The sequence below is a fragment of the Passer montanus genome, unplaced genomic scaffold (genome assembly GCF_014805655.1).
Source record: "Passer montanus isolate IOZ18808 unplaced genomic scaffold, ASM1480565v1 scaffold15, whole genome shotgun sequence".
NCBI lineage: Eukaryota > Metazoa > Chordata > Aves > Passeriformes > Passeridae > Passer > Passer montanus.
In genome coordinates this window covers 11,250,715-11,271,871 of record NW_024362051.1, presented here as the reverse complement: position 1 = coordinate 11,271,871, position 21,157 = coordinate 11,250,715, and the positions used below count along the sequence as shown (strand labels likewise).

Sequence of the window (21,157 nt, the reverse complement as noted above, 5' to 3'; positions counted from 1 at the left end):
GAAAATTCTTTAATTTTTAATGAAAGTTAAATATATATTGTCAGTCTACTTGAAGGTGTAGTATTTTAATGCATGACGCTCAGAACAAATTGGATAATGAAATGATTACTTTTAAATGAAACTGTTGCAGAAGCATACACGTTTCAGCTGGCAAGTATCTGCTCAGTCCTCACACACACACACATTCACACACTCGATAATTGTGAATTCCCAGACTGAAATTACAGCCACTCTGAGATTTCTGGTGGCAAATTAAAAATCCCACAGAAGCAAAGCTTGAATGAGTTAGGTTCCCCAGATCATACAGGAAAGTATCTGTGGCTTTTTAAAAAATATTAATTTTTTATTATTATTTTTTAATATGGACACATCAGATTTAAATATATTCTCTTTGTGTCACAGTTACAAATTGCAAGGTTTTGTACGGTTGAGGATTATTAAGTTAGGTAAGATCAAATAAAAGCCCTTCTGCAAATCAGAGCTGGATTTCTGTGCATAGGACTGCTGCTCAGAGATTTAATGTGGATGTCCCATTAGCAGCATGTATTATAGCAGTAGGTAGGCAGGGCTTGGCTATGCTGGGGACTGTGAATGTTCTAAAGAGGAGATGTTCCTGCTCCTGAGTGCTCCTGCTCTGCCTGAGTCAGGGATTTGTTTGTGTGGCTGTGCCCAGCTAAGAAACTCGTAGCAAGAGTCGTGTACCGGGTGGAGCAGAGGGATCTCCGTGTCCTGGTGCGTGTGTGCTTCTCTGTCAGCTTGGAGCAGGATGGGAAGTGGGGCTGGAGAGTGGCACTTCTGAGGCAGCCAAGAGTTGTGTTGGGAGCTGCATCCCAGGGCAGAGCTGGCTGTGGGTTCAGTTCTGCACGCGCTGCCCCGAGCAGGAGCTCGGGCTGCACAGGCATTCCTTGGGAAACGGGGAATTAGGAGAGCGGTGGGACTTCCAAGTGGGAAACCCAGCCAGGACTGGTCTCAGAGTGCCTCATTTTGGGGTGTGTTTGGGGCATTGTGCTTGGCCTTTGGTGGTGGCCCCAGAGAAGCACTGGGTGAAATGGGAATTACGTGGTTTTTGGGATCTCGCTAAGTTTCTGAAACGTGTCCCCGTCACTTAAAAACGATAAATGTTACACACAAATAATTCCTGTGGCAGAGAAGTTCTTTCCAGTTCAGGCAACAACATTCGGTGTCAATACTGGCTTAATTAAATTTTCTTTTATGTTATACTGGCACCTCATTTTATGTCAGGATCACATTCCTAATGCGCTCAAAACCCTGTAGGACCCCAAACTTTATTGCTGTTGCTTTCCGTAAGGCAGCAGCTCCTCCCGCAGAAGATCTGCCTCTAACAATGATGCATTTTGAAATCGCCTGCAGAACGTGAAATATGTCTGCTCTAATGAAACTGGAGTTTTTAGGCAAGTCAAGGGATTTTAATATGTTTGTGGAGAAGAGATGCCTTCTATTTCTTTGGCTGTATTTTCATAAAGTTGAGGTATTTCACTATTAGGAAAGATGGAGGAAATAAATCTGAAATACTTGTTCCCCACCCATTTTTCCTTCAGTTGTTCTCATCCATAAGATATAACGGATGCTAATATGGTTCAGGCATCTCAAGAATCATAAGTTTTGCTCGATGGCTATTGTCTATTGCTGAGAAAACTCATGAGTCAAAAATCCTTCCTTCAGACTTAAACCCTGTTTATATTTGGATTTTTTTTTCAAGAGCTATAACTCTGGATGCAAATGGTTTTTCTGTTGACTTGTCTGTCATTCTCTGATGTCTGCAGATATTTGATCAGCTCTATTCTGTGCATGGCATGGCCCTTCTCTGGCAGCTACACGCATGGGAAAAAAAAATGTTATCAATAAGTTCAGAGGAGCCTCAGCAGACTCGGAGAAATTTCACACAAACATAAAACAAAACCTAACCCCTGTGACGGGGAAAGTTTACATTGCACCAGATTTTAGCAGCTTTCTTGTGCCTTTGGTGAGATGTCAGAAGCGCAGGTGATTTTAATTTCCTTGTACAGAGAGGAATGGAGAAGTTTGGAATTTGCATGCATGATCAGGACCTGTGTTTGGGAAAATGTAAACTCATCACAGTGGAAAATGTGTTGTTTGGAGTCTGAGGGTGAAAACAAAGCTGAGGATTTTGGAGAGACTGCCTGAGCCAGATGGCCTGGTGCATTCCCAGTCTGGCAGCCCAACTGCTCCCTCCTGTATAATATACAGCCATTTGTTCTGGGATATTTACGCTAGAGCTGTTTCCATGTGAATGTTTGAAAACCATTAAAAATGAACATATTAGGAGAGATAAATTTATTTAATTTGTGTGAATACGTCGATAAGCAGGCTGTGAATCAAAGGCAGAAGGAGACTGGATAAAATAATTAGATGTTTCTGAATAGTGTGTGGAGAGGCAGAGCAAGAACTCCCTGTCCTCGCCCCGGGACCAGCTCCGCGCTGCTCGTCCGGGATAAACCTCCCTGGGACGAGTCAAGGTTTTGCCTGGGGAAGGGGTAAAACCTCGGGTAATTGAGGGTTAAGGACTCAAAGCCAAATAAATGTAATTCACAGTATTTTCTCTGTAGATATACAGTGGATACAAGCCTAATCCTCTCTGGGTGAAATTCTGGCCCATCTGAAGTCAATTGCAAAGCGCCTATTGAATTCGGTGGGGCCAGGATTTTATTTTCTCTCTGTGTGTACAGCTGTAAACGTCATTCCAAATCATTTTAGTTCTGTTTTGGAAAAGGCCCTAATTTTAATGAGTTTTCCCTTCTCTTTTATTTCGGTAAGGGAGATACTTTGTTTTGTGAGGCAGATGGAATCTGAAAGCAAGTGGATTTAGATGCACATTGGTGATTTCTCTCCTTCTCTTACTCTTTTAAAATCAAGGCCATGACATAACTGAGTAATATAATGACCATGATCTCATTCCTTCAAGATTGTTTTTCGTCCAGTTCTGAAAGCAGGATTGCTTGACTGGCAAACTGACACCATGAGACGATTCTGCCCTCACTTGTACCAGCATAAATCTGGATTTATTCAGGAATGGTTAAGAACAAAATCAGTCTCTGTATTTTTCCAGCTTGTTTGTAGATTATTTTATTGCTTTATTTTACTGCGTCTACTGGGGGAAAAGTAGATTAAATGAGAACTGTAGCCTTGACTTGTATATCGCCCCCATTCCTTTTTATTTTTTATTTCTTATAATTTTTTAAAATAATGAAGTTTGTCCCTGAAAAGTTTAGGTGAATTTTTGGATGTACTTGACTGTGATGCACTCAATGCAGTAATTTTTATTTGCTATTAAGCAGTGAATTGAATTTGATGTAACTTTTTATGCAGCTTTATTTAAATAGAAGTGAGGAAGTCTTATATTTTTGACACAAATTTTTCGGGGCCGGATTTTGAGGTCCGTTTGTGCATGAGTGACTGTTACTCACTGGGACTTCTTGCAGTAAGGTTTCTTGGGTGAGTAACAGCTGGCAAAATGGAAGATAAATTTTGTGAGGAAATGTTTAAGTTGTTCAGGAGAAGAAATGCTGTTTTCAAGTGCTTATGAATTACCAGCGAGTTAAAACGACATGAAGTAAACAAAAAGAAAAAAACCCCAAAGTCTATAATTTTGCATTTCCTTTGCCGGTGTTTTGTTGTGCAACTCTGATGTGTATCTGCGGGCTTATTTTTAGCTCTGCTGTGGTCTAAGTTTATGCACTGTAACTTTCACTTTGTCCCTCATTAATGTGATCCCTATTTGACAAAATCACGACGACGTTAATGCGACAGGGAACCCTGATGCAATCTCCCTGTTTCAAAACCTGAACTTAAAAACTGCTCAATTTATTTTAAAAAATCAAGATATTTTTGTTAAAAAGAACAGCTTTTCAAATCCGAGAGTTAAACATTTTCACAACAGTAACGTAGTAGACCCTTCCTGTAAAAATACTTCTGGCAGCTCTAACGATCTGAAACTTTAGCAGTTCCTGTTTCCTTTTTGAAACTAATTGTAGAATTAATGCTTCAGAGCGGCGCGGTTCGCGAGGCGGTCGAGTATCTGCAGGGCTCTCGGGCAGCCATTCATGGGGGCAAGCAGTTGGTGCTTCACACAAGTAAATTGGGACACAGGAGTGGGGAGATGGGGATGAGCTGCTCAGAAATGAGCCCAGCCTGTCCTCCCTCTTCCCAGAATTTCCTAGGAATTCCTGCAGGAATAGGGAAGGCAAGAGGAGCCGCGCTTGACGCGGAGCAAACAAAATGTGCACGGGTGCAACTTCGATAATTGAATGCAAATAAAGTGAGAAGCAAATCCTTAACGTGGAGGGAGGCAGAAGAATGTCATGCACGCAAAGAAGGGATCACTGATGCTAAACACAACAGACAAGGTGATTATGTACCACAGTGTTGACTCTGCCCGTTCATTATTGCTATTTAGTTGAGTTATTTAAGCAGCTACCTGGAGGTTAAGTAAGCACAGCAGCAGGAAGGGGAGAGGAGGAGAAAGGGCAGGGGGAAAAAGGAAAGTAAATTTTGCGTTCTGGCTTGTCGTTTCTAGCACTTCATTGGCTCCACTGGCAACAAGCTAACCCATCCTGGGTAAATTTATTTTAATATTTGGAAGTATGAGAAGAACAAGCTGAGTCCAGCAACCCTCTCCTCTCATGTCACGTTGTGATTGCCTGGAGGTGACACGGGGCTGGAGGTGTTTGTCCCCACTAAAGGCCTCAGAAGTAAATCTGCTCTTTTTCCTCCTGCTCTACATTCTCAGAGGGAGATTATTTTTTAACTGTTGATGAAGTCCAAGAAGTGCCATGAGCTTCCTCCTTGCCTGGCCTGTCCCACTGCCAGGTGGAACCTGATCTGGGGTTTTCTGGAGTCTTTGCAATGTCCCCGCTGACTGACCCCACCAGGTGTCAGCCAGTAACTTCAGTTCTCTCCCTTTGCCTGGGAGAAGCTTCTCCCCATCTTCCCCTTTATTGCTGGGAATGAGGCTCTTCTGAATTTGTCCCATCTCCTGCTGTAATCTATATAATTCCATTTTCCAAGGCTTCTTGCAAACCATCTGTATCTGTCTTGGGCACTGATGTGGAAGTAGCTCAAGGTGGGAGTTCCACCTGAGGTCAGGGGGTTGCTGGTGTCTGTGCTGGGGGGACTTTCTGTGCATCCCCTTTTTCCCAGTGCTGGGTTCACAGCTGTTGTCCCTCACTGGGGGAAAGGAGGGGGCAGAAGCCAGGTGAGGCTCTGTGCCCATTAGTGGCAATTAGCGGCAGCCTCTGTTTTATCAGCTATAAAACTCCAGCACAGAGGCTCTCAGGTTTTCGGTGAAGTCTTGTAGCAAAACTGAAGTTAAAAAATTAAAACTACCAAAGGTAACACAGGCCTATTCCTGATATTATTTATGGCAATATTGAGGAATTTTATAATGCATGATATTAATATTGCATGTTGCTATTTAAATTGTGTAAGGGTCAGTGCATACTTCTTCAGAATTGTGTGTCTTGAGATTTGTGCCCCTTCTGGAAGTACCTCTTACCCTTTGTGGGTTTCATTTGTAAGGAATGGAAAAACAGTTTGTTCTATATTCAGGTAACTTGCTTTTCTGTCAGTATTTTCCATGCTTCCATTTCAAATTGATCTCATTCCTTAAAATGTGTTTAAACCATAGAGCACACTTCTTAAATTTCAGTCTCTATTTTGTCGTTAGCTCTAGGGAGACCCATCTTAGATATCATTTTACCTGCTGAGATTTTTCCCACAATTTCTTGTTTTAAATTCTGTGCTTTAGAGGCTGAAAAGGTCACACCAAGCTCAAGGGTAGTGCTGATGCTCAGATGCAGGGGTGGTCATCTCTCCAAGCCTGGGGCTCCGATCCCAGCTCTGGAGTGCCACCCTAAAAGATTTAGAAACCTCAGTGCCAGCAAAAGATGCTGTTGCAAGGGAAACTCCACTCTTGTTTTGTTGCTGGGGGGCTGGTGCCTGGGAGCAGGGGTGGCTGGAAAACATGACTCTGTGGGGCTGAGATGGAAATCCTGGCCCACAGGGGCTGTGAGCACTAACCCAGCTCGCGGGTAACGCCGATCCCGTGCTGCTGATGGGAGCAAACGTAGACTCCTCTTGAAATGTGAACATTCTGCCTTTCCACAGTTTTAGCTTAAAGGATTCTCTCTGTGCTGTCTCAGAGTCAAATTTCTCAAGCTGGTTGATCCTCTGTTTGTTTTGGTCTCTTCTGCGCGGGTAGGGCCTTCTCCTCACTTATTTATATCCCTGTAACTCCGGAGGTGCTCTCTGGAAAGAGCTGGATCAGGAGGTTCAAGGGAAGAATCAGGCCCAGGCGCTTTCTCAGGAGCTACCAGGAAAATGCCTGGGCTGTGCAGCTTTTGTAATTAAAAATTGCTGTTTTTTTTTTCTTTCTTTCTTTCCTCCCCCCCCTTCCTTTTAATGCTATTAGGTTTATATTTTATTCTGAATTGAAAAGAAAATTGTGGTTGTCTTGACTACTAAAAAAACCCATCCTACACACTGCTGGAGAGATGTGCAACAGAGAGGAGGGAATTTAGCTGTACTCAGCTTGTGTTGTTTTACAACTGCAGGTCTTGGAGCAGGTTTGGTGGAGATGCCAGCTCTCTTTAGCCTGAGCTGTGGTTTGTAACTTGCTGAGCCTTTGCTTACCATGACATGTTTTGATTTTCTCCAAACTCAACCTTATGTACAACTAAAAACGTGTTTTGTTTCTAGGCAATAGTATATGAAGGCCAAGACAAGAACCCAGAAATGTGCCGAGTTCTGCTCACGCATGAAATAATGTGCAGGTAAGAAATATCCCTCTTCCAGTTAATTAGTGATGAGAAGATGAATCTGTATCCCCAAATCTAGGTTGAACCTACAGCTATTTTTGGACTTAAATTTATCTTTCTTGCATTAAACAATCCCAAAATAACACAGTTTGGTGTGTGTAATTAGCAGCAAGGTCTCAGTTGTCACACTAGTTTTCAATTATTTATAAAGAGTTATTCTTAACAGAATGCTGCTGGTTTTCATTTAGACACTGTAGCCCACAAAAGGTCTCCTCACCGAAATTAACAGTCTATTATAGTCTTGTAGCAATAAACGTCTCTGCCCCCAATTCCCAACAAAAACTCCTTGGAAAAATGACAAAATAGTATTTTTTTTTCCCTGGATGTGCATTAAGGAGTGAGGTTGGGAGGTTCTTTTGTCCTGGTTGCTGCTCATGTGAGGTCCTCCCTCAGCTGGAGCAGAGCAGCTGAAACTTCTCTGTGCAAAAGATGCCGTCTTGATTTTCTTTAAATTTCCCCATGCAGATTTGGGTCTGCCCAGTGCTTTCTTGCCCTGCCTGGGGTTGGTGACTTTAATTCAATCAAATATCTTCTCCCCCAAACTTCTGCAGCTGCTTTCTTCTCTGTTCTGGCTGGTTGAAGTAGGTGAAGCTTCCTCTACTTCCCTTTTACCACAGACCCCTTCTCCACCTCAGAGAGCTTGACCTCTGAGTCTCATTAAAGTTAGTGGGTGTTTTTTGCATGTCTGAAAAAATAATTTGTTACATGTTATTCGATGGCAGAAAATAATTCCCTGGTGGAAGACGAGGCGTTCTTGCATAAGCTCATTGTTACAATCAGTTGTTTTAAGACTGTAAAAATGCCATTGCATGCGTTGTAACTTTTACAAAACACATTTACTAAAAAGGAGTAACTTGAGGGTAAAAACTAGTACCCACTTCTAAAAGAATAAACTTGGATGAGGGTTTCCTGGCAGGGGAGAGTCTTTGACAAAATACTCAGATGGAAACTTCTCTGTTGGTTGATTTTTTTTATTTTTTTTTTTAAATTCTTGGGATCCGCATGTTTTGTCCTCCACTGACAGCTCCTCCTGCTAAATCCCTGCTGGTGTGTAGCACCCTGTGATGAAGGCAGAGGAGTTGCTCTCCTTGCCCTGCCAGCTTGGGTGAAACCCTGCACTTTTTTTTTTTTTTTTTTTTAATTCTTGGGATCTGCATGTTTTGTCCTCCACTGACAGCTCCTCCTGCTAAATCCCTGCTGGTGTGTAGCACCCTGTGATGAAGGCAGAGGAGTTGCTCTCCTTGCCCTGCCAGCTTGGGTGAAACCCTGCACAGCCCCTGCCTCAAATTCTTCCTTGCAGCAGGATTTCGGGGGATTTTAGTTTTCATGTCTTGCTTTTCTAGGCTGCTTCTTTCAGGAAACCAAAACCATTGGTTTGCAGCTGCAGAACAATCAGCAGCTCCAAGAGGTGCCTGAGCCTCTGCTGCCATTGGGAGCCTCGTTGCTTTGCTGTGGACTCCAGGCCACTTCTGCCTTTTCAAATGGAATCCCAGTCATGTTGACAACTTGTAATTGTCCTAAAATTCATTGGCCCAATTAGCACGACTTTCACACTGGATACCTAGCTAGGAACAATTCATGGAAATATTAAAGGAGGCCCCTGACCTGATAAGACTCAAGTGCCTTTTACTTTTCTCCTGTAACAGACCAGTAAAACAGTGGGACTGGGCACATGAGTAAAATTAAGCACAAGTTCAAGTGCCTGCAGTGTCAGGGTCTGAATCTGCCGTTAGTCCTGGGTGATGTGTCCTGATCCTTAACCAGCAAGGTTTGGTGGTAGGAATGACTCACTGAGCCAGAATCCACTACTTTAAAGAATTAATTTCCTTACAGATAGTTCAGAAACATAAAGTGTAAGAAGCAAATGAAAACTTTATATAGTGGGCTGAGTTTTAACCAGAAGACCAAATGCCCACATCACAGATTTATAGCCATTCAATATACTGTGACTGAGACAAAATTATTTCTGTTCTGGGAATGTGGAAAGATGCACAGTCATTCCCTTTATTAAAGCACTTTGCACTTTCTTTGTTCTTAAAATTCTCTGGCTCAGAAGCTTTATTCTTCTCCTCCTATTTATTTACTGCTAGCCCTTGCTTTGTGTTTCATGGCCATAAGGTGGAGGGGTAGAAAAAACCCAAACTGACTGTAGCAGGCAAATGTTGTGTTCCTGATGGGGTGAGGGAGACATATTCAAATTTCTTATGGCTCATATTAGATATTTCCCATTTCCTTTGCTGCCCATACGTGTGTAAGAGGGTGCTGTTTGTTTACCAGGCCGCTTGACCCTATTGCACAAATCTGTCATCTATTGTGCTGCTAACACGCTTTTAAATTGCAAATCTGATGCTCTTTAGGGGTCTGGAATGGGAAAAAATTCTCTCTCCACACCATTCTGTTTCTCTTGATTTCTTGCCTGTTGTAAGTGGAAGTTGGGATGTGCTGAATTTGCACCAGGGGTGCAAATGCAGCCTCAATTATAAGCATAAAATTAGAGTCTGTTCCCCATTAATCAGCCCAGCTAATTGCTATGCACTACCATTAGCCATATGGTGTGAAAGACAGCTTGCTCTCCCTAAGATGAAATTTCTTCATTTCAGACATGAAATAGTGAGGGCTCTGTATTTTAAAATAGCTTGTTTTAGATATTTAATTTCTAAACAACTTTCAGCAGTGCTTTCTATCAAGGCTAACTGCACAATAAAACTTTGCATTTATGTGACAAAGCTGGGTATTTATAGTGTACTACAGCTACGGCACGGAGGAGACAAAGAATTCAAATGTGTAAGAGAGTCCTGGCTGTGGTAGGAGAGCGAAGCTGAGGTTTGCTTCAGGTAGCTGTTTATTTCAAAGGATTTCATTGTGTTTTGTCAGATATAAAAATCTACACTGTTGGTGAAAATGTTAATAGCTGGGGAGAATTCACAACCTCAGTGGAATTTATTAGTATTGTAGGCAGCATGGGGAGGGACATCTATAGTTAATATTGCCTCAACAATTTCCATTATGAAACCTTCAGTGGCTTACAGCTTTGCCAAACTTAAACTGTTCTGGCTGAAATATCCTTTGCAGGGTGTCAGCCTCAGGCTGACTTTCTTTGGAAAGTTTCAGCTAAAATGGTTCAGTGATTTCTGAGAATGAGGTTGGAGTAAAATATGGGTTTTGTCTGTGTAAAATAAGATCCTACAGCTGTTTTGGCTAGGGGGTCCCACACCTCCACGCTGCAGGGTGAGGAGCCTGTTTGGGGCAGGGGCTGTCCTGATGGCGTCGCTGGTGGGAGGGATCCCACCTCGCTGGGACCTTGTGCCACATCTCCCACCCGGCCTCGCTGGCGACTTGTTGGGGCCTGGCAGCCAAAGTCTCCTTGGTGCTGGCCACGTGCCCCTAATTCCTCATTGTTCATTGTCCCAGGATACACAAAGCAGGGCTCCTGCACGGGGACGCTCCGGCCACCGCGCCAGGCTGGGCACGGCCAGGGCCGGGTTGGGGTGAGGAGGCCTCGTCCTGTGGGCCCAGGCAGAGATCCTCGGGCACGAGGAAGGGAAGAGGAGGAGGAGGATGGGGAGCAAGGAGACAGGAGAGCAGCAGGTCCCCAGAGGGTTGGGGTGAGGAGAAAGGCAGCAATAAACTCTGGGAGTGGTGGTGGGCTGGGGAGGAGAAGGATAGAGATGGTGAGGGGCTCAGGAATGAGCCATGACGGTGGCAACAGCAGCGGGAGCTCGGAGATGGGGAGCGGGAGCTGGAAATGCTGGGAGGCTGCATTACTACCAAGGACTACTGGTTTTAAAAACAAGCAAACCCCACAAATAAATTTTTGTAGGATTTTCCTGTGGGCCAACATGGAATTGTGTCCGAGCCGTGGCTCCTGGCCTCACCTGGGGAGATGTGTTGTGGAAGAACAGCAAAGATGAATCCTTGTCCTCCTGGCATTCCCTGCTCTTGCACAGAGCCTTGCTGGGAGCTGGAGGGTTTCTGAGTGGTTTGGAGAAGCTCCTGGGAATTTTAAAATTCTTTCAGGGAAAGGAGAAAGGGTGCTGAATATTTAGGAACTTATTTCCAAGTGCTAAGTAGGCACTAAAAGCCAAAGCTTTTGAGGGAAATTGAATTAAAAGCACTTTTAACCAGGTCTGAAACTCAAGATCTGCATGATGTTTTAATTCTCTGCATAGAAAGACTGGAGTGAAGAGACCTCCAATTCTGCTGCTGTGGGGGGGAAAAAAACACAAAAGGCAAATTAAATTCTAAAATATAATTCTGTAGATCATGGAGGAACATTCAGGGCCTCCTTTCATACCAGAGAGCCACTCAATGGTGGGATGTGCCAGCCATGCAGTCCTTCCACATCACCCTCAGACTGTGGTCATGGAGTGAGGTCTCCTGCTATCAATTGGGACTATTGGGGTGCACTTTGGGAAGGTACCCTAATTAAGGAGCCACCTGAGGAGCAGGGAAGTGTTCTCCTGCTCTCAAAGCTGGGTTGTCCCCACTGGTCAGTGCCTGGTGCTTGTGGCAGGAGGTGAGACCGAGGTGTTCCTGTCCCCAGGCCCCCGTGGCTGCCTCTCCCTCCGGGTTAATGCCCAGGAAGGTGCCAACCTCTGAGCCCTGTGGTGTGTGGATGCTGGTATTTGCCCATCTCGTGCTGGGAGCCTGGGAACCTTTGCTTGCCTGAGTAAGTGTGGCAATTTCTGTCCCTCCAGTCTGCTGGGAGAATGTCAGGACTAGCCCTGATTCACTTCAGTCACAAGAACTGCATTGTCTTAACTTGTGCCAACTCTGTTTCTAATTACATTTTAATCATTTAAAAATGATTAGCAGTTTTTATTGCCTTGTTTGTGGGTAAATTTTCTCACCCCACACATTCTAGCTGCACTCCAATGACAAGTCCTTTTATAGGCAAAAAAGCCCCTGAACGTCCCCATGACTATTTACCTACAGCATATTTTATTCCTTCCTAAATTTTAATACTTTCAGGGTGCCAAGGCTCTGGCATTTTCTGGTGGATCAATTGTGGTATTGTGCTGTAAAATTAAGCAGTTTTTTTTGGCAATCCCAAACAATGTAACTTCCACTGAAATGAAGATACCGCACATGTGTTAACTGTGAAAAGTTTCAGCCCTGAATAGTTGCCTTGAAGCTTTTTGCGGTGAAAAGAATTATGTATTTTCCTCTCTTTGAAAACAAAATTATTATATTTTTTTAAAGCTATGTTTAAACAGGCTGTTTTTGTAAAAGGCCCCTTTTTTGTTATCTTTAGTGTGGTTAGTTGCTTTATTGCTAATCTTGGTGGGTAACTGTATATTATTCACTCTATTGTTCAGCAACACAAGAGAAGCTTTGTCATAGTCCCAACAAGGCTATTTATATAGCATGGCACTTCTGAGGGCTTCTTCCTGCCCTGATGTTCTTCCACCTTCTGGGGAAAGGAAAATAGTTCATCTGAGAGGGAGAGTGAGCAGTGGTCCCTCCTTACAGCTGCTGAAACACAGGCGAGGTGCAGGTCCCTGGGATGCCACTGGGAACCAACGAAGTGGTTTCCAAAGATTTGGTTGTGTGTGGTTGAGGCTGACCAGGATGTTTATTGAACCTGAGATGTGCTCAGGTCTGGCCAGGGACAGCAGCCAGGGTGGTCCTCACTCCTCATTGCCTGACACTTGGTGCCATCGTGGGTTGGGGTCCCTGCAGCTGCCCAGGCTTTGTCCACCAGGTCCTTGGGGACGAAGAAGGACTTGGGAAAGTCAGGAGATTCTTGGGTTTTTTTATTATTATTTCTTGACTCCTTGACTTCAATGGGGGACTTTCTGTTAAGGGACATCAACAAACAGGATCTTTCCTTGCGAGATGGGGGTTTCCTCCCTGGGGTGAGTGGGTGGGTGAAATCTAAAGGCTTTGCTGACCTTTGTGGCTGTGATTTGGTCTCGTGGGTTTAGATGGGCCTGTGGGAAGAGCAGGGCAGCTCCAGAGGCACCAGGAGGGATTCCCACCTGGAGCAGGAACATGTACCTCACCTACAAACTCACCTGCAATTTATTTATGCCTCCTTACCAACAAACAACCCTTGACAAGGAATCACCAAAAACCACTAACTTAACTTCTCTGAGGAAACAATGAGCCACCTTAGCTCAAAAAAGAATCCCAGCCTCGAGGTCAGCCATGGAGCAGAGCTTTGGGAGACAGAGCTTGTATTTCACATGCCTGCTTTGTATCTGACCTGACGCAGGGCAGCAGCCACCGGAGCAGAGCTCTCCGTGGCATTAGTGATCATTAACATGCTCGGAAAACTTGGGGAAACAGGCGCGCTCGAGCATAAAAAGCCGCTGCTGCTGCTTGCATTTCAGCTCCCCCATTAACACCAGCGTTTCTTAGAGGGAGAATAATTGTGCTTTCGGAGTTTGGGGGGAGGTTTGCCAGTAGCTGGGAATTGTGTGGAAGCAGGAATATCTTGTGGATGTGTAACACAAGCGTTAAGCAAATGTAAAAACCAGGCTCAGCAGGGAAAAATCTGCCTTATTTTGTGTGCCAGCGTCTGCGGGACAACTGTTAAACCCCGCGGAAAAGAAGCTACAAATAGGCAGCTCTCCCTGTTTCGGGCGATCCTTGAATTATTATTTGTGAAAGGGGCAAAACCCCTCTCTTTTTATATTTTCCGTTGCTAACCAGCTGTGCAAGAAGTTAAACATCGTAATTAACCCATATGTGACCCAGTGCATTTGACTGATTTGCAGGCAGGGCCGGCAGGGTAACTCGAGCCGGCAATTTGAACCCAACATGTTCGTAATGATGATTTTACAGTGTAATGGTCGCACTAAATCCTTTCGCTTTTGCTCTGTAGCCGCTGTTGTGACAAGAAAAGCTGTGGCAACAGAAATGAGACTCCATCAGATCCAGTGATAATTGACAGGTAAGGACTGCTATTGTTTCCTTCCATTTTTTTTTTCCTTCCTCCCTCTCCTCATTATAATGAAACACCTGCCCCGTGTTGCTAATGGGGAAGAATTAGGAGGCTCTGCGGATGAAATTTTGGGGTTTTTTGATACAGAATTGGTTGTGCTTTGCAGTTGTGATTGCCTTGGAAGGGCCATATGTGGGAAAATGTAGGGATACTGGAGCGCCCTGCTCTGTGGAGAGCTCCAGCTCTTGTAACTGATTCATGTGCATAAAGAGGAGATTTTTCTCTCTGACTTTCTGTGACTCAATTCACATGCTATGCCAGGGAAGCTTCAGGAATAAAATAATAATAGTTTGTGATTTATGAAATGTGGTTGGGTGCTTATAAATATTTAACTTTTATTTGAAAAATGTTTGAATCATTATCACTTAGCTACTGTAGTTCTGTTGGATGCAATCCATCTACATTTTAAGGCTTTTATTTATGCATAAAAACAGTTAAGAAAATAGATCTGCAATGTAAGGTTTTTTTCCCTCCTCTTATTTTCTTTGGTTGGAATACTATTTTGACTGTATTGTCAGTTGATTAATTCATTTTTGCCTGTCTTAATTATTGTGTTTTTAAACAGATCCATATTGCTAATCTGACATCACTGAGTAAATCATTGTAGTACAATACATCTATTCCTGTTGTTCTGAGCCATGTGTAGTTTCTGCAGCTTGCCAATTATGCAAAATGGTAGCCAAAGAACCGTTTTTACATTTTTATTGTCCAAATATGTTGTCCAAAGCCGTGTGGGATAGCCAGGGTATTGTGCAGCATTACTCCAGAGGAGTTAAAGGGCCACCAAGCACCAAAAGAGTCTGTCAGGGCTGGGGAGAGCAACACCCTGCCCTGAGCTGTGAACAGAGGGACCCCAAACACACAGGGATGAGGGCACAGAGCATTTGCCTCTCCTTGCATTGCTGTCTGAATTATGTTTGCTGAATGAAGTTCATAGCATCTTCCATTCCAGAGCATCCATTTTATGAAAGGTGAGGTGGGTTTGATGTGTTGGGGGCTCCACTGGAGAGCAGTCCAGAGCCTTGTGCTCATCCCAGCTCCCAGCTCTTGCATGGGCTGGGTAGGAAAGTGCTTTTATTGGGTGCTTATAGCAGATGTTTTGATTAGCTGTAATAAGTCATCCTGAGAATGTTTAAATCTCAGAAGATATCCCTATCTATTTTAACTAGGCATATTTTCATCTTCTCTGAGCATCAGGTAGCACCAGAGGAAGTGTGTGTGGGGGAAAGCCCCCCAGTGAAACCTGTAGAGAGCTGTGTTTTATAAGCATGCTGCAGAGCTGAACGCTATAAACATGGTGTTAGAGTGGCATTTTCAGCAACATGAAAGCTACCAAATTCACATGAATTTTTCATTGTACTGGAAAGTGAGATGTTAAGATGCTAATGGCAGGTTTACAGAAATATTTTGTTTAACTATCTAGTATGCAAAACTGCCAGTTGCAAATAATTTTAAATTTTGAAAGCCAGAGATGCTGTCTGTTACATGTTTCCTGCAAAATGAGGAAAATAGGTACAGAAAAAAAAACCAGCTTTAGCTTCCTAGCAGTGATCCATATCTCAGTCTTTACATGAATTGATGCAATAGTTACCAATTTTGAAGTTTGTTCTTAAAATGCAAGGTAAACACAATTCCAAGCTGATAATACAAACCCTGCCTTGCCACCCGCACTGAATCACACTTGGCTTGTGAATGGGTTAAGCTTTTAAGTTCTTCACTTGGTTTTAAATTGTGACTTTGATACAGGAGGTTGATATGACTGTGGTTTGAATAACACTTGATTTTGACCTGTTCCTGTGGGTTGCAATGGCATAAGAAATTTGACTCAGCAGTACTGTAATTAGCCCTCCCTGTGTTTTTGAAACAGGATTGTGTTACCTGGATTGCATTAGTGTGGCTTCTATTGTTGCCGCTTCGCATCTGTCCCAGTAGGGTACTTAAAACCTTTTCTTGGCTGGGGCTAGTTCAAACAATTTAGGCCAAGCAAGTATGTGCTTTATACAGTTAGTAGCTTTAGTGATGTTTCTTGTGACATTTATCCTATTCATTTTTCTTGTCCCCTTTGGTTTGGAAAGGATGAAGTGATTTATACAGAGCCTTTTTACCTGAAAACGAGTCCTTTAAAATTGTTCTGTGATTAAAATGCCTGCAGAAGTCAGACCATGTGTTTGCTTGTGCTCCATTGTCACTTCTCCATGCACACAGTTTTTAACTATTATGTCAATTGATATGCAAAGCCATATTTAGTTATTTTTATTTGCACTGAGCTTAGAGAACTCATTTACCATTTGGGCTAAAGCACTCCCACATGCCTGATGCTCTGATCAAGTCTTTGCCTATGGATTTAATCTAACTCTTGCATCAAATCTTGTGAATCCTCAGACCCTGACCTAACATAGAGTTTAACATAGACTCTATCCATGGGATTTTTGACATATGTACTTACATGGAAATGTTATCCTCTTCTGACAAGTTGGAGTACTATTTGGGATTGATTAATTCTCTTTGATGAGGCTGGAGACACTTGGGATAGAGAGGGCTCTGGCTTTGTGGTGGTTTGGTGAACTTGGAGAAAAGGCTCTTTGGCAACTTCAAAGTTACATGTGTTGTATTCTCCTTCAAACCCTGGATATATGTGAAATCAAATTGTAAATTTCTCTTTAATGAAAATGTGGGTTTTAAGAAAGAAAGTCTGTAGCTGTGTTTGAAAAGGGATATGACTTTATTCTGTATAAAATTGTTTTATACTTTGCTCTATTATAGTAGCAGCAGATACAGCAGTGAAAGAGACCTAAAGAAATTTATACTCTTATAAAACAGTGATTTAAATTTTCTCTGGAGAACAAAATTAGTTTATTATGATTACAGAGCAGTCATCCCAAGGAAGTTTCTTGGAAACCTGTGTGTGTCTGTATCATCTTCTTAGCATAGCCTGTATATTTTATTGCTAATCCAGTTACATGTGTTGAGATGAAGATCTGATGAACAGGAACTCATTTTAAAAGGGGTATTATTGTCACAATACAAATGCACAATTCCTCATACGGGTGCAGTGGCAGGGCTGTATTGTAATCACACTTAAAGAAAACACAGAGCACTTCCTGTTATTAAATTAAATTCTAGATTGATTTAACTTTCAAATTGTAACTCATATTTGAATTTAAAAGGTTCGCAATAAAATTCCTGTGAAGAAATTGAATAAATTGTGGTTTTATTACCACTCTGGATATCCTGGTATCCTAACCTTTTTCCTTACAGTTATCTTAGTTCAATAAATAAAACCTCATTAGACTATTCCCATTTCAACGAGTTTATTAAATTTTACAGGAGTAATTAGCATAAGCTGTGCTAATTTTTCTGGAAGACTAATGAGAGAGCTTCCTAATTAGGTTTGCTTTGTAAGAATCAGAAAAGATGATAATGACAAAAGTCACATAGGGGAGAAAGTGGGGCTTTATGTTATTCCTTGGTTCAGGAAAAAGGCTCCTCTCTTGGCACTCTGTTCCAAACTTTTAAACCCAATTTACCATTGTCAGGACCAATATTTAATGGTGTTACCACTGCCTGCTGGGGCTTTTTTACCTTTTATGGCTGCATCCAGTCAATTGGAGTCCTACTGACTGATAAAATAGGAATAGCCACTGCAACCCCAAATATAGTGGCAGAAAATATATATACCATATATATCACATATATCCTGCTTGAGACATTGCATGGAAAAAGGGCTGAAACAGGCAGTTCCTGCTCATCCCAAATTTTGCTTCTTCCCAGAGTACTTGAGCAGGCTGATGACAGTGACCTGGGGTTGGCTTTGCTAATATTTACCAACAGAGGCAGGACCTGTAGTGAGAATCTGGCCTCTGTCTATCTTTTGGATTGATAATCTTTAGGTGAGGTGGAAGTGAAGGGGCTTTGTGCTGGAGCTCCCCTGGGAGGGACTGTGTGACCTTTGGGGACAGGGGATGGCTCGGGCTTCTCCTGGCCCTGCTCTGGTGGTACACTGAAGGTCTTCGTGTGGCATTTTGGATGCAGTTTGGGAACATTGAGGAGGTTTGTGCCTTTCCAATGCCACCAGAGCTCTTGTCCATGGAGCAGGGTGTGGACTCATGGGTTGGAGGCTGTAATATTTCTTACACCTTGATATCAGATGACACCAAAGTACATTTTAATGGATGACGTCCTACCAGTGTCTGAAAGGCCTCTGTGCTCCCAACATGTGCAGGATGCTCATCTGGGCTCTCTGTAACTTGTCCCAGCACACCCAGCCAACTCACCTACAGATGGGTTTGAAATCTTGCTGCCTGTAACCTGAAAAATTTTATGTTTGTGGGTAGAATTTCACTGTGCAAGGACATGAAAAACTCATTACCTCTGTTTTACTGCTTTACAAGTCATCAGGTAGTGGATTGTATTTTACAAGCCTGATCATCTTTTCACCCTAAATACCAGGCAGGTGGAAAAGTGACTGGGAGGACTGTATCACACTCCCTGCATCCTCCCCACAAGCACACTGCTGAAGTAGATGTGCAAATAATGCATTTTGCAGTAGCTTTCCATGTCTGGAGAAAGGGGGAAGGAGATGCAGGCAGAACCTGCCCTGCAGCAGAGGGGATGAGGTGGGTTTTGCTGAGAGGGAGCTGCTGAGGGATGCTTTGCTCAGGGGATGGGGTCAGTGCTGCAGTTGATCCCCACCAGCCTGCAGGGAAGTGGGCTCGTCACAGCACTGGTGGCACAGCAAAGTGGCAGGAGATGCCAGCTGCTCTGGCACTGGCCTCTTGGCAGGAGTGCAGGTTCCTGCCCTGTCCTGGTGCTATCCTTGTCTCCCTGACCATGTCAGTACCAGAAGCTGGCTGTGTGGAGTCAGGGGAAGCTGTGTTTGCCCGTGCCCTGCTCCCCATTGCTCACACCAGGGATGGGCTGTGGGAGCCTGGGGGTCCCACCACTGCTGGCTCCTTGGGTGGGTTTCCCACACAGAAGGAGCAGGACGGCAGGCATGGAGCACTCTGATAAACATCCAAGGTGCAAAATGTGCCTGGGTGTGAATATTTTGCTGTTATCTGGAATTTTGTGCTGGAAACCACCCCAGCCTCCCAATTGCTGTGCCCCTTGCAGAGCTAGATGGGAGTTATTGATCCATCAGGGAGGAGTCAGAGGAGCAGGAGCTGGGTGACAGAGCTACCCCCAGCACTGCACAGAGATGTCTCCCAGGCTCTCTTTTCAGGCTGTGCTGCCTAAACCCCCTGGGCCTCTGAGCAGGGTGTTCAGAGACAGAAGTTGGCCTCGAGCGCTTCATGCGAGCTCCGGGAGCCTGTGAGCCCACACATTTCTGAGAGGGGAGGGACCCAAACACACATCCTCCAGGATTTACTTGTGATTGATGCAGCTGAGAAGCATTACCCAGAACATTTCCCACATGACTTAGGCAACCAAAGGCATTTTGTGCTGTTGTGAGATAAATGGGAGACTGATCAGTAGAGGCTTCTCACAGTGAGATTCAGGCTTGCATGCTTGCCTCTCTACCAGTGCTCCTCATGCATGTGGTGTCAGCCTTCTTTCTGGTGATGAAATCACTAGAGCTGGGGGTAACTTTGTAAGGATTCTTGCAAAAATCTCTTGGTTTCAGCCTGTTGGGGTTGGCAAATATCACTGCTGCTTATAAATTCCTTTATTTTGCTCTTGGGGCTGAATGAACTTGGTCAGGGTCAAACCAGCTTCTGCTTATTGTTTGTTTGATTACTCTTCTTTCTGCCTCCAAGTATAAGAATTTTTGTGTGATCTCAGAAGTATTATGCAAAACCTTAATTTGGTCTGAGTCTCACTCAGAAGGTTTGTGAGTTTCTCAGCAAACCTGTTCTGAGTTTTCAGTTTGTTATTAAATCCCAAACCAGGCAAGCCTTATGTGGTTTTGGGTTTCACTGCAAACATTTCACACTACTCTAATAGTTACTTGCTTCTCTCAGTGATGCCTTGTGAATCCACAGCTAGTGTTTGGTGCTTTAGTTAACTGTGATCTTATGTTTGATTATTACTATTTCATATCATTGGTGATGTAACAGAGGTTTCTATTGCAAAGCAGGTTCATTGTGCTGAATGCTCTGTAATTTCTAAGCAGGGAGATGATCCCATTCCTGAGGAAAAATGGTTCTCCTGATGCAGAGTAAAAATTGAGATTTTTCTAGGGAGAAAAAGAGAAAAAGGGAAAAAGAGCTTGTGTTGAATGTCCTGGGGATGAGGGGAACTGAAAACAAGATTGCTGATTTTGGCATTTGACTGTCAGAGCTCATCCACGGCCATGGGCTTGGCCAGCTGTGACTTGAGTGCACACATGGGTTGTGCTGGCCCTGCTGCCCCAAGGCCAGCATGTCCATGTCAGTAAATCCCTCGGGCTCTTCCTGAAAATCTCCTGCTCAACAAGGGTTAACAAGTTTAGGAGACTGAATGGACTTGTTTTAGTCCTCAAAGTCCATCCTGAAGACCTTGTGGATTTTCTTGGCAAAGGAATCTGCGACCTCATGGATTATTCTGCTGCTCTGTTCTGGTGGCAGGATTTGGGTATTTGAGGTTGGAGGTACTTTAAAAATGTTGGTGCAGTGACCTCCTGCAGCACCAGGAAAGCTCTGAATGCTCTGGCCCCAGTAGGAGCCCAGGGCCTGCCAGGGGGATCCATCCCTTTGTTTCTTGTCACAAAACTTCAAATGTGTTCCTCATACCTATCGATTTCTTAATATGAACTCCTTCTTCAAAGCATGTCCTGCAGCAGGGAGGATGTGCTGGGCACAGTGGGCTCCCTGGCTCCATGCAGCTCAGTGCCAGCTCTTCTCTCTCAAGAGTGGGGATTTTTTGAGCGGGGGAAAAAAACCCTTGTCTTTTTCTCATATGCATATATATATATACACATAGTTTCTGGAGTGGATAAATTTCCTCTTCCATCTTAACACCTGATTTATTTCCATATTTGCTGTCGCAGTGGGAATGCATACATGAATAAGAGCAATGGGGAAATGTATTTGCAAAGATCATCCTCAGTTTTAATGCAGATTAGCTAAAATTCCTCTGAACATGAAAAATGTATCTCAGCTCTATCCCAGTGTTTACTGGATAAAAACACAACCCAAGCTTTATTCTCCAGGAGCTGAGGTGTGTGAGTAGTTTTCTTCATGTGAGTTTTCATAAATGTTTTCATGTTCCAGCCACCAAAATGTATTCTTATAAGTAATTTGCCACACTTATTTAAATAACTATGTTAAATTCACAGGCACTTCTGCCTGCTGGAGGTATTTAATTTTAATACAACATCTAACTAATAAAGTTAAAAGAGAGTAAGAAACATTTGTAGGTTACTGTGCAAATCATG

General features: G+C 43.5%; 1 protein-coding gene across 8 annotated transcripts in view; it reads left to right on the top strand.

The window, feature by feature from the left end:
• The window catches only part of EBF1 (EBF transcription factor 1), a 267,407-nt gene that overhangs the window by 5,108 nt on the left and 241,142 nt on the right, over positions 1-21,157 (top strand). For all 8 annotated transcript variants that reach the window (XM_039701549.1, XM_039701548.1, XM_039701547.1 and 5 more), the window contains exons 5-6: positions 6,736-6,809; positions 13,684-13,752. In XM_039701549.1, coding sequence (XP_039557483.1) covers positions 6,736-6,809; positions 13,684-13,752 — 143 coding nt within the window. The remainder of the gene's footprint in view (positions 1-6,735; positions 6,810-13,683; positions 13,753-21,157) is intronic.